This window comes from Poeciliopsis prolifica, unplaced genomic scaffold, assembly GCF_027474105.1.
Source record: "Poeciliopsis prolifica strain line A6 unplaced genomic scaffold, Auburn_PproV2 SCAFFOLD002, whole genome shotgun sequence".
NCBI classification, from domain to species: Eukaryota; Metazoa; Chordata; class Actinopteri; order Cyprinodontiformes; family Poeciliidae; genus Poeciliopsis; species Poeciliopsis prolifica.
The window spans coordinates 3521037-3533630 of record NW_026562377.1 but is presented as its reverse complement, the minus strand read 5'-3'; the positions used below and the strand labels follow the sequence as shown (position 1 = coordinate 3533630).

Genomic DNA, 12594 nt, shown 5'->3' with positions numbered 1-12594 from the left:
GTTAACATGTTTCACATCGTCAGCGGCGAGCGCGCATGTCCACCGACCTCAAACTCAACAAAACAAGCATGGCGCCGGTCAGCAGGGTTGAATGATTTGACAGCTTCCAGCTTTTTTGGAGTAAGTAACTAACAAACAAACAAACAAAACAAAAAAACTCTAATAAAGAATATTAATAGCAGTATATGTTTTATCCATAGTCTTAAAATAGTCTTAGGATAACATTTTTTGAATTGCAATTTATATTTACATTTTATAATGAAGGACTGAAGATATTTTAAGTTTTCAAAAGGAATATTTTCTGAGAATAAGCTATGGAATATTTAATAAATATTTACTTCCATAACTAGCCATCTTATGTCTCCTTTTTAGAGTTTTGGAATAAATTAGAAAAAACTTGTAAAATAGTTCACCCTGTACTTTTACTTTCACTAGAATATATTTTTCTACAACTATCTATACTTTTGACACCTCATTTTAAGGTTAACGTCAGTTCCTTTCCGCTTTGCGACTGCTGCACTACAGTGACGAAATACTTTACGACTGTTTTGGAGGCTCTTTCAAAATGGAGTAGACTGCAGAGCACCGTCTGAAGCTAAGCCCCCTTAAGCCAGTTTTTCGTTGTCCCACTGGCTGTGAAACTTTAAAAGACGGGTCCTCGTGTAAAACTAGTAACACGTACAAAATGACAGATGACAATAAATCGGGCTCTTTGGGGTTCTTCTCGAGTTACGACGATTTGAGTGACAGCACCAGCGACTCGGACGAGGAGGGAGATAGTCGAAAGAAGAAAGCGGGGACAGAAGCTGAGGGGAGCGGGACGCAGTCCACCGCCAAGCGGACTGCCGGCGGAGCTGCTTTACCAAGGCCCGACGAGCTGTTCAGCTCCGTGTCCAAGCCCACTTTCCTTTACAACCCTCTGAACAAGGAGATAGACTGGGACAGCCTGACTGTCAAACCCCCCGAAGAGGTAAAAATAGACAGCTGTAATTATTACTGTTTAAGTAGGGGAGGAGACATTAGAAGTGTTGAGCCAATGTAATGGAATCAGGAAATGAAAATGCTATATAAAATTGTATTGTGTTTATTTCTATGTTCTATTTTTTGTAATTATTTGAGACAAGAGAAAAGATGAGAGCATATTTGTTTGTTAGAAACTAAATTCCAGACAGATTCAAATGAGAATCTGCATCAAGACTTACAAAAATTAAACTTTTTCTACTGCACTGAACCTGACTGAGTTATTCAAATGAACTAAAGTTCACTGACATTTGCGGTTGCAATGTAACAAAATTCTTAAAAGGGTGTGAATGCAAACTATTCTGCGTCAACCATTAAATATTATTTAGGGCTGCATAAAGAGTAAGATTGCAACAGTACATTTTATTTCATTTAAGAACTCAGCGTTTTAAGGTCAGGGTAAACTGTAAAGTCTGAAGTAAATGTCTGATAAGCATTTATGTCACCACATATCTTCACTCTTGTACTGGAAACTTCATTGTGACTTTGTAAGCAGAGTGTACATAATCTTAATGTCCTCTGTTTCCCAAGGTCAGTGAAATCTTCATCTAGTCTGTTCCAAGATAGTTATCAAATGAAATGAAACTTTTCATGGTCACTGCTATCTTCTTGTTACTTTCTACTTCCTGAGAATTTTTTGTTTTTCAGAAGAGACACGACCGACTTACCAATTTGCCTTAAAGCTTTTTCTAAGGCTTTTTTCTCATGCTGTAGCTTTATTGCAATAAATCTCATCTTGTAAAGTAAGAGCAATGATAGGGCATCAGTTGTAGTGTCAGGTTACATTTTTTAACCTTTTCCTCCTTGTGTGCTTTTTTTTTTCCTCAAGCCTGCAAGAGAATTTAAGCCATGGAAGACAAATGCTGTGCCACCTCCAGAGACCTATGCTCCAGAGCCAGAGAGGAAGAAAGGGCCTCCACCAGGAATGGACATGGCCATAAAATGGTCCAGTGTGTATGAGGACAACGGTGACGATGCGCCCAAAGCTTATTCTGGCAAAGCCCGGTTCTTACCTGCAGAGGAACAGCCCTCTGACTCAGGTGAGGTGATTTCTACTTTTCATGATTTTCTGGAACACTCTGAAATAAAACCTCATTTGCGACATTCTAAATTTAGCGTTGACGAGAATTCAAATTGTTCTTTTTCCATTTTCCCTGCCAATCTGCCTAAAAGACGAGGAATCGCAACAGGCCTCGATGTCTGCCAAGAAACGGCGAGTAGAGACGTTTCAGCAGAAGGAGAAGAGGAAGAGGGATTTGGGACAAGCCACTTCTGACAAGAACTTTGTAGAAGAGGAGAAAAGAATTCTCAGGCAAAAGGCGGAATGAAGCACAAAGCGGTTTATGATCTGAACATTCACAGATCTCATCATTTTTGACACAAAAAGTAGAGCCCTGCAAAAATAGTGGCTTGTTAGTGTTTATCTGGTGTAATGTCTGATGTCTCTTTTTTTAAAAGCTGTTTTGGTTTTGTTTTCAGATGTTTTAATTAGATGTTCTGTCACTGAGGAGTATGTATGAGAAGTTGAAATATCGAGAATAAAGCCTGATTTGAGACTTTTTGTTTTAAAATGTAATAATTTACAGTTTGCTCCTGATTCCCAAAATAACTACAGAATATCAAATTCTCTGGATATAGCTTTATAAATATTACAAAGAAAAGAGATTGATGACTTACTTTTACACATGCAATTTGGAAGAGTAATGCAGATAAATAACTTGTTACTCTAAGCAGCATGAATAAAACCAAAAAAGCTCAACTATTTGAATTTAAAGACATATTTAAGCTGCTGGCAGACTGCCTTCAGTATTTTATGTAACATAACTGTGGTGTTTGATTATTTGGCTTTATTTGTACTTCATCATTTATATTATGAGTGTGTCTTCAATACTGTATTGTGACTCTTCAAATACATGTTTAAATGGGAATAAATTTTAATAATATCAGTTTTAAACCTGTTCTTTCTGCATTTGAGCACCTGGTGGCGCACTTGAGCTGCTTTAAAATTTACCATACTTGTGTTGAGTTTGTAAACTAGTGAACACCTGTACAGTTATGGCAGAAGAATTTTGAGTGAAATCTGGATGCATTATGATAACATTTGGCCGGCGGCCCATTGATGAAGCGACTTCACACATAAGCTGTTTCTCTTATCAGAAAAACACATTCCGACATAAAAAAATAGGACAAGAATTCTCATGAACACTGGAGATTATTTGAAACTCCTACATAATTAGTAAATTTACATGCTCTAATATATTCACTTAAATTTGAAATGCCAAAAAGTATCAGTTATAAACATTTCTCTATCAGGAAAAAATTTGTTATAATAGAAACTAAACATTGGAGAAGTGAATGTTCTGCATGTCTTGGAAATCTGAAGTAATCCAGAGGAAGTATGAAGTTTGACAGCAGAAGAATTTAAAGTTCTTCTTCCAAGAGCCGGGCACAATATCTGTGCATTTACCACCATGTAACAAAGAAACCCTGATAATAAAGTGACTTTAGGATGGATTTTTTTTCTGCAGGTGGTAAGCAAACAAAAACATCAAAAGAATGTTGATGTTTTTTCTCCATTACTGTGCCACAATGGAGAAATGTATGTGCAACAGCAATGTAACATACAATCGAAGCAAGTGGACTCACACAAAGAATATAAAAATGTATAAAAACAGAATAAGAATAAAAATAGTGCACACTAAGGACATTTCAAAGTAAAGGAAAATTATCTCTAGTTGAACAACAGAAAACAGTTTATTATGTTCCAGTTCTTATTGATCAATATTAACACTTAACCAAAAGTTTTTTTGCCTCAATTCAAATAAATGTTTTTTTTGTTTGTTTGTTTGTTTGTTTGTTTTTTTGCAATTTTCTGGAAGCTTATTCCAAATTGGAGGAGTTTAAAAACTGAATGCTGCTTCTCCGAGTTAGCTTCTGGTTCTGAGGATGCAGAGAAGAACCTGAACCAAAAAGCCTGACACTTTAGATAGTTCAAGTACAACAATAGCATTAAAATGAAACATGTATCACTACATAACATGAGGACAAATAAAAGAATTACACCAACCATTATGAGAATGATATAAAAACAGATCAACAGTCACACTACAGGATAAATACTGATAATGAATGACTTCATTGTTAAGAAAAATAAAGTTAACGTTTTGTAGCGGCCATAACCAAAATGACTATTTGCACTGATTCCATCAACAAAAATGAGGCGAAATTCCAGCAAACTCCTTAACTTGTAGAATAATATAAAATATTTGATGCAAGAGATTCAGTTTTTTTTTTTTTTAATATGTAAAATTTCTTATTATCTTGGCATTTGGCAAATAGAAATAATTTAGGTGATCTTAGATAACTAGATGTTCAGTCCAATGATATCAGACACGGAGGAACACAGTTGTCTGTAGATATCTGATATTTGTCACTTGTGTTTAAAGTAATTTAGAAAATGTCTGTTTAGAATATATATTTAGGCATCACGCATAATTTTCCAGGTTCTTTCTTAAGATTTCTATAGCCACCGGAGTAAAAATAATGGTTTTCCAAGTGTTGAAAAAGTTTCTCTTTTGCAACAGTTTAGTGATCAGAGGAATTCCTGCCATATCTGTCATCACAGGTTGACATGAAGTGGTGGTAAATATGCTTCTGATAAAATTCCAGCCTCCGGGTATGTGCCTGGCCTCGTCTACCTGGGCCTGCTCCACTGCGGCGGCGCTGTGATTTTTATCAGCCATATTTACGAACAAATAACTCTCCCTCCGTGGAGCGGCGACCGGCGGCGAGGCCACAGTGGGAATTAATCATCTCCGTGTCAGTCTCGGAGCTGGAAATTTCCCAGATGGATGCTTTGAAAAGGGACGTGCCCTGAGAGCTGTGTTTTCTCCTGGTGGTGAATTGTTACTGTCTTTGATATAATACCCAGTGCATTCTTTGACTGTAGCCTCTTTGTTTAGTAGAGATCAAGTCACAAGAGGAAAGCATTTCCATCCCCCTGGATGTTACACATGACTGACCTTTTCTTCCACGTTAGGAAGAGAACGTCTTGGACTTCTGTTCCGCTTAAAAAAAGAACTGAAAGTGAGTTGATTTTTTAAAAACGTGAAACCACTTGACTAAAAGCGACTGCAGGTTGTTTGCTAAATTGAAATGAATATACATAAACTGGGAGCTGTTTCTTTGCTCCCCAAGGGGCTGTAAAATATGTGAGTCACAGACATGTTTTGTTACTCTGACACATTTACTGGAAGGTCAAGACCTCATGATCTCCTCTGAGTATTCATGGATCTTCACCAAGCTGACTGCCAGCAGCTGCTACTGTCTGACTTGTGGCATTGTCACACAGTTCACAAAATGTTGGAGCTTTTCCTTGTCTAAGAGAGCCGATTCTATAGCTGCTTTTCTATTTTATTTCATTTATAAACATACCTGTTTCTGTGTAAGGGTTCAATGTTAGGATTTAGTTGCAAGTTTTCCGTTTTCTTACATTTCAAAACATTTTATGCATGTGACTGATTATTATAAAGTAATACCAACCTTAGCTAGTCATCCAACATTTGTTTTCTGCTTTAAGGTTTTAAAAGAAAGAAAACACAAATTTCAACAGCTTTGAAAAAAGAAAGATAAAATTTAAACTTTTTTTCTATGGAATGTTGATTTTTGTGGAGATGATGTAAAAGAAGCATATTTTCCAACCCAATAATAAAAATAATACTTGTGCTTTTAGTGCCATTCTGTCATGGACATTTCATTGAAAAAGATGGAAATGCTGCTATAACCTTCAATTGTTACCACATTTGGTTCTTTGTCATGTTTTCAAGTTCCAAAGAAAACTGAGGATGACAATGCCTAAGTCTGTAGTTGTGCCATTTTTTTATGAATTTTTTTATTTTTTTTTGGATATTGATCTGAGATTTTCAACACTTGGGATATTTCTTCACGTCTTCATAACTTTATCTCTGAACTTGTTCTGGTTTTCATGATGCTGTTACTTGAACTACAGTGTGAAAGTAATGACACTCAGATTTATTTTTAGTGAAAACTAGCTATCAGGTTCCTTATGGTGTGTTTTCTCTCAGCTAAGTTTACCCATGTCTGCACACATCAGAAACAGCTTCACTCATTCAATGCTGTTGTTTCGAGGTAAACAGTTGTTTTTCACACCGGTAATCTGCTTGACAGTGGTGAAACAGGTGCTTGGGAAAAAAACTAATTCTCTGTGGACCAGGAAACAAATATTTCCCCTCTGTATGTATTTTTTTTGGGGGGATAAGTACAACACCTTCCACACTCATTGACACTCTTGGTAAATATGTAAAATAAAAAAATAAGCAAAGGAACAGAATTTCCTTCTGTGACATTTCACAGAGTTGCAGCAATCAAATCGATCTCTGACTGTTCAACAGCGCCGTGTTTTCTCACTCACTTCACAGGTCTATACAAATTAGATCTGCAAAAGGAGATGGAGTTGACTGGTAAACAATTTCTGTGTTGTGCTGACCATGTTTTGATTGTGCAGATGAAAGACCTAGTACACCTTCCTGAAAAAATTTTTAATTCAATCCAATCATAACTATATTCCAATTGACCATAGTTATCCAGCATTTAGTTTATTAGAAAATTTATGGTAATACGGTAGCAGCAGCTCCTTTGGTGGCTTTGTCTTTTAGAGTAACACGAAACAAATCAGCTCTGACCCGGTCATAAAATCCGTGGGATGAAAGAGAGCACATACAGATAGGCACAACAAGACCTCAGACAAATAGTATGAAACGGGTTAAACACTGGAAGTCGGGCCAAGCTCAGTTGATGCCCCCATCCAAGCTGCTAATCACAACAACGAACCATGTGTAGCTTCTGTGAAGAGTAAGAAACAGAAAGTCATAAGTTGAAATAACAGCAAATAATGCAAAATTGGAGAGAAAGAGGCATTTTTTGTTTGAGTGGAAATTTCCAATCTGTGGTCAGACAGGAACATAATACTGCAAATCACAGGAACATTGCGGTGCAGGCTGCTGATTGCAGCTGAATATTTCCAAACCCTTCCTCTTCTTTGATGCTGACATGAAAAGTTTTACTTTTCCATACCACCCAAGTTCATCTGGGATGTACATTAAGCTTGAAGTAGCGACAAAGTAATGATTAAACAGAAGCTGCAAACAGTAATTAATAGGAGTGTGTGTGGAGAACAAGAGACGAGGTTTCATATTTCCAAAAATCAACAAGAATAAACAGTTTATATCATATCCATCTGTTAGAGAAAGTGCTTAAGGTAAAAGAAAGCTCTGGATTTGCCTGGAGGAATGGAAAACCTTCAATGCCTACAACCACAACATACCAACACTGCAGAAAACATTAAAGGAAAATAAGAGTGTGCAGTTTTCACACAGAAGGTATTTATGTAATTACACAGACGTCACTCAGGGAAGTGTTCGTACTATTTCATTCTCTGATAATGGAGAACAGTAGCGAGCGGCAAGAAGTCTGACCTCTTTCCACGATAAACATGTCAGCGGCTGTCTCTTGATAATGATAAGAACCAGACACAGACAGCCCAGGCTCTGTGTGCGTGTGGTTGTGTGTGTTTGAATTAGCCTTTGAGACACAGTTAACTGGTCAGGAATGGAGATGAAACTATCTGTGTGAATTCTGTTATCTAGACCCTTGTCATGGGATTGTACCCAAATAAAATAAATGGGAGGCTTTGTGAAGTGTGAGTGCAGTACGCTGTCTTTAAGTTTGAAAGTTTTTACGTGTCATAGAATAATTAAACAGACCTCATATCATCATAGTATTGTTTTGTACATCTTGGAATTGTTTTTTTAATTAATTCAAATTCAACCTAAATATATGTCAATATTACACAGTGTCAAAATGTGCAATATTTACTGAAGCTTGTGTCTAACACTGAAGCACGTGTGTCAGTTGTCAGACACGTGATCATGCATTTTCAAATATTTTGGTTTATAGAAGAGTTCAACCAAGGTTAATATAAACTCAAGGTTAGTATATACATCAGAAATGCACCAACATTTTAAAAGTTTCTTTGCAAGTATGAAAACCAGTGCAATGAACTCTTAAGTGCCTATTTACTGTACAAATGGATTTTCTATCCTCACAATAATTAACTGACCAGTTTTTGGCAACAGCAGTATAAAAGAGGTCCCACTTATAAAGTATTTGTCTCTAAAAACATTGTAAAAGTTACAATAAAAAGACAAAATAATTTAACAAGACATTTGTGGGGATAAACTGAAAGGAGGCCAAATTGGAGATCCTTTAGATTATGCGCTAGCAGCAAAATGGAAGTGAAGGAGAAGAATGCCTCTCTCAAGAATTTACATCAGCAAGCTTTTGGCACGGCTAATCTGACAAGGATCCTCCTGCCTAATTTATACCCTGAGAAAAGCTTGTGTCCACAGGCATAAATTTAGCTGCGGTGTGCTCTGAGAAATAAAACAAAACAAAACAAAACAGAGCCCATAAACAACCTGGGAAAGACTTAGGGAACAATGGACAACGATCAGGAGGAGAGCCCCAACAGCTGCAAAGCCCCAAGTCCCAACATGCACTTACAGACACATAAATGTGCACAATGTTCACAATTACACACAGATTCCTTTTATTTTCTTCTTTCTTGCTCTCTCTTTTACAAACACACACGTGCACCCACACACACACTGCTGTCTACCACATATATTGCCTGACCACGTCATCTGAAAGGGGCCAGCCGAGCAGATGTTCTGCTGCTGCTCGCACAAAGAGCACAAGTGAATGATGGAAGAAAAAGCAGGGAAATAAAAGAGACAAACTTACCTTTATTTCCTCTTGTTTCATAGATTTCTCACAGCAGAGATTCGAGTCAGGAGTGCTGTGAGAAAAGAAGTCTTGATTTATATTAACTTCTGTATCTCTCCTCCATTTCAGTAAATACTCTTATTTGTTCTGCCTTCTCTTATGTTGATGACTGAGGAAGAAATAAATAACTCCAAAAACTACCCGGGTCCGTATTCTCAAATAATCCTTGGACTAAGTGTAACTCCTAGTATCATCACCTAAAGAAAAATCTTAGATTTTTAACTTATAAAGTTTCTTCCAATTGTGCAGCAAATTAATTGAATATTTCAGCAAAGTCTTTCGCAAGGCCCTAATTTCACACATTGATCTGATATCCCTTTCTGTTTTTAATTAAAAAACAAACTTAGACAATAAAAAATTCAAGATGACCACCAGTGTAAAAAAGGGAAAATGTTTTTTTGCACTAAAATTTCTAATATTTTAGTGAATGATGGAAGAAAAATTGTATGGATATAATCATACATTATACCCATAAAAATCATATTTATTGATATTTGCCAGATCTTAAACTTATTTTTGTTGGTGAACAAGATGGACACCACGGTTGTATTGTAGAATATATGTTTACACTGAAATAAGCTGATTAGATTATTAGTAGTGGGCACCATTGACCAATAATTATATTAGCGTCGTTAATGCTAAACTGCTGAATGCATAAACAAAATGTGTTCAAGCTAACGGTAATTATGAAGAAAGTTGTTGCTCACCCTTTAGAATGCCACATATTATTACTTTAAAGCTGTATGAATTTGATGACTAAAGTCGAAAACACATGACGTGACAAAAGGTTTATCCAAATTGTGAAAATGAGTAACATTTTATGCCAAAAAACGGGAAGAAAATGGCAGCCATTTTGGAAAAGTGGGTTTCATCCTGTGGCTAATGGGAAAAATAAAAAACATACGGCATGAAGAGTAAGCATATAAACTTTTCTGCTGTTGAGGAGGACTTTTAGTGAGCCTCAGAGTGTCCTAAACAAGCAAAATTTAGAAAAGACAACTATTCTTTCTATCAGCAATAAGTGCTTCTTTGTCCTGTTTGGTTTTTGCATCCTTTACTTCCACATGTTATGTTGGTCATTGTGCTGACGTTGTATCTCTACAAAGGATTTAAACATATCTTCAGAATGTAATTACTCCTGCATCGTGTAGCGTTCGGCATATTTTTCTCTGAATATGCCAACACCCCCACCGTCCCTCCTGCTTTCCCCTCTTTCAGACACAAAAAACACAGCACACGACAGCCTGCAGGTTTTGACCTGTGAATAACTGCCCAGACAAGGTCTAGTCAGAAAGTCGGGGAGGCAGGGAAAGGATTCAGGGCCGACATGGCTCCTGCAGGCCAATAACAGATGCTTATCGTGTTTGACTGGGAGTGGAGCAGTGGGAGTGAAGGGGCCTGTCAATAGACTGCTTTGATTATAAATGCCCCTTAATCACAGGGTGTTTTCTCCCTCTGAAAAATGTGGAGAGGCTCATGATGAAATCAGATTCAGTCCAAGTGTGTGTAGGTGTTTAAGTATACTATATGTGTACCTTACAGGGAAGGGATTAGGTTGCACATGTGCACGCATACACCCACTACAGCTTCCCAGCACTTCATCTTCTTGCACATTCCAACAAGAGGCAACAGCAAACAAACAGTTTAAGGTTCAAGTGAAACATGCTCCATTTTGTTCTCCACCTTCTTAGACAGTCTTACAGCCCTTGGTGGTGCTACAAGCACAGACACTCACTGTACATAGGTTAGGTTAGAGATGCAAGGTCAAGAAAGGAGAGGATTACTCAAGATTTACTTCAGATAAAACTCCAGTGATCCATAACTAGAGCAGTCCGTCCTTGTGTGCTGCCATGGTTGCTGGATGAAACATGTTCTTTGTGTGCGTAATAATGACGATGAAACAACGACTTGGCTAATTCCATGTGACAGACATAATCCTTATCATTTGGAAAAAGAGCAAGAGCGGTATGTGGAATGGATAGTTAACCACCATCTTCCTTATTGTTTCCTGCTGAGACAGACATTTTTCTCATCTCTCAGCAGAGTGTAAGCACATATTTCCCCCTGAGATGGAGATTGTTCTCACTGCGGTTTGCTGAAATGCATTAGCAGCTACAAGTGAAGGTGGTAATTTGAAGTCCTGACTGAACTGCTCCCACTCCAATTTTAATTCAAGCTTCAGGGAGCGACACGAGCGGAGGTTTAGTGAAATAACGTCCATCTGTTCTTCTGCTGACAGAATTATATGACTGTGAGGCTTGAAATCTTTTAAACAGATTGCTACTGTAAAAGAACCATGTAATGCAAATGAGTGAAAAGACATTAGTAACATTTGCAACTCAGCTGCCCTCCGTTTAAATGAATCAGGTTTGCAGACAAGATCTTTTTCCTCAATTCATTGCTTTTGCTGGTCAAAGGTCACAAATACCTTTGCAGAACCCACACATGCTGCACACAAGCTTTTTAAACGTAAACTTTCAAGTCAGAAGTACAGCGTACCATAAAATAGGTTTAAATACATGTTCATATTTATTCCTTTTAGTTGTTTCTAAATCTCCTGACAATTGTTTCCCACTGTAGTCAAATCCAATTTTATCAGTGATAACAAAGCTCATTGCATAATAAGATAATCTGGCTAATCACATAAAATAGGGTAGTAGGTAAAAATTAGGTTATTGGATCCATATTATAATTTTAAACTGAGATATAGTTGAAACTAGATTTTTACATAGGCTACACTGCATAAAAAGACCATTTTTTTCTCATTGTCTCACATAAAATTGTAATTGTTTTTGTTCGTTGACAATAATGCATATAATATATAATATGGGTTTTCTAAATTTCTAGAAGAAAGAGATTGAAATGTGAAATTGAGAGAGCTTGGGTGATGATGTCACAGCTTTTTAAGCTTCCGTGAAATCAATTCCAAATATTAGATTTCAGTGTTAGCCCACATGTGGATGTATTTTACAACCAAACCTCAAACACACTTCTTACCTATGACATCATGAGAAAAATAAATATCTAAGTGAATTGCGTTCCTCCACAAGTCTGCTCTGTTCTTGGGTACAGTTTCCAGATGTCTGAGGTTGGCACCTTCAACTCTTATATAAATATGGACCCCATGAGATTGTCTAACCTCTGAGTTACTTAGAAGATGAGTTCTGTGTGACAGAATTGGATGTTTTGTTATGTGAAATGAGCGTACCAAGCCCGGGAAAAATGAAAAAAAAAAAAAAAAAAAGCATTGTGAGAACGCTGGCTGAAGCAACTAACACTGTGTCATAATCCTGTACTGTTTCTTTTATCAGGATTAAAATTCTCATAACCTTTAGTCATTTGTGCATATAGCAATAGCAGTTTCTCCCTTACAACATATTGCAAATCCTTTTGGTCAATTCCTTTCCTTACAATTTTCTGCTGTTTTATGACATTATCATCTGCTTATCTCATATCACTCAAAGTAAATTATACTTATGAATATTAAAAGTATTCATAACACTTTCAGTATTTCCATTTGCTCTTCTTTAGTTTGTTGCTTCAACATAAATGCCCTTGTTGGTTAAATGGGAGGGCTCCACCTCAGAGAACTATTAGTGATTGATTCAATGGTTGGATCATTACAGAAAAACTAGTTATCAATATCTGTCAAGCAAATCTTATACATTTCTTCGGGATTCAACAGTTTCACCCAGTGAATTTCACTTTTCA

General features: G+C 36.9%; 1 protein-coding gene across 1 annotated transcript; it reads left to right on the top strand.

The window, feature by feature from the left end:
* Nucleotides 1–456: 456 nt before the first annotated feature.
* On the top strand, nucleotides 457–2576 carry cunh1orf52 (chromosome unknown C1orf52 homolog). The gene is made up of 3 exons (XM_055044847.1): nucleotides 457–970; nucleotides 1850–2060; nucleotides 2194–2576. The coding sequence occupies exons 1-3, from the start codon at nucleotides 686–688 to the stop codon at nucleotides 2346–2348; spliced, it is 651 nt and encodes a 216-aa protein (XP_054900822.1). The 5' UTR covers nucleotides 457–685; the 3' UTR covers nucleotides 2349–2576.
* Nucleotides 2577–12594: the final 10018 nt, after the last annotated feature.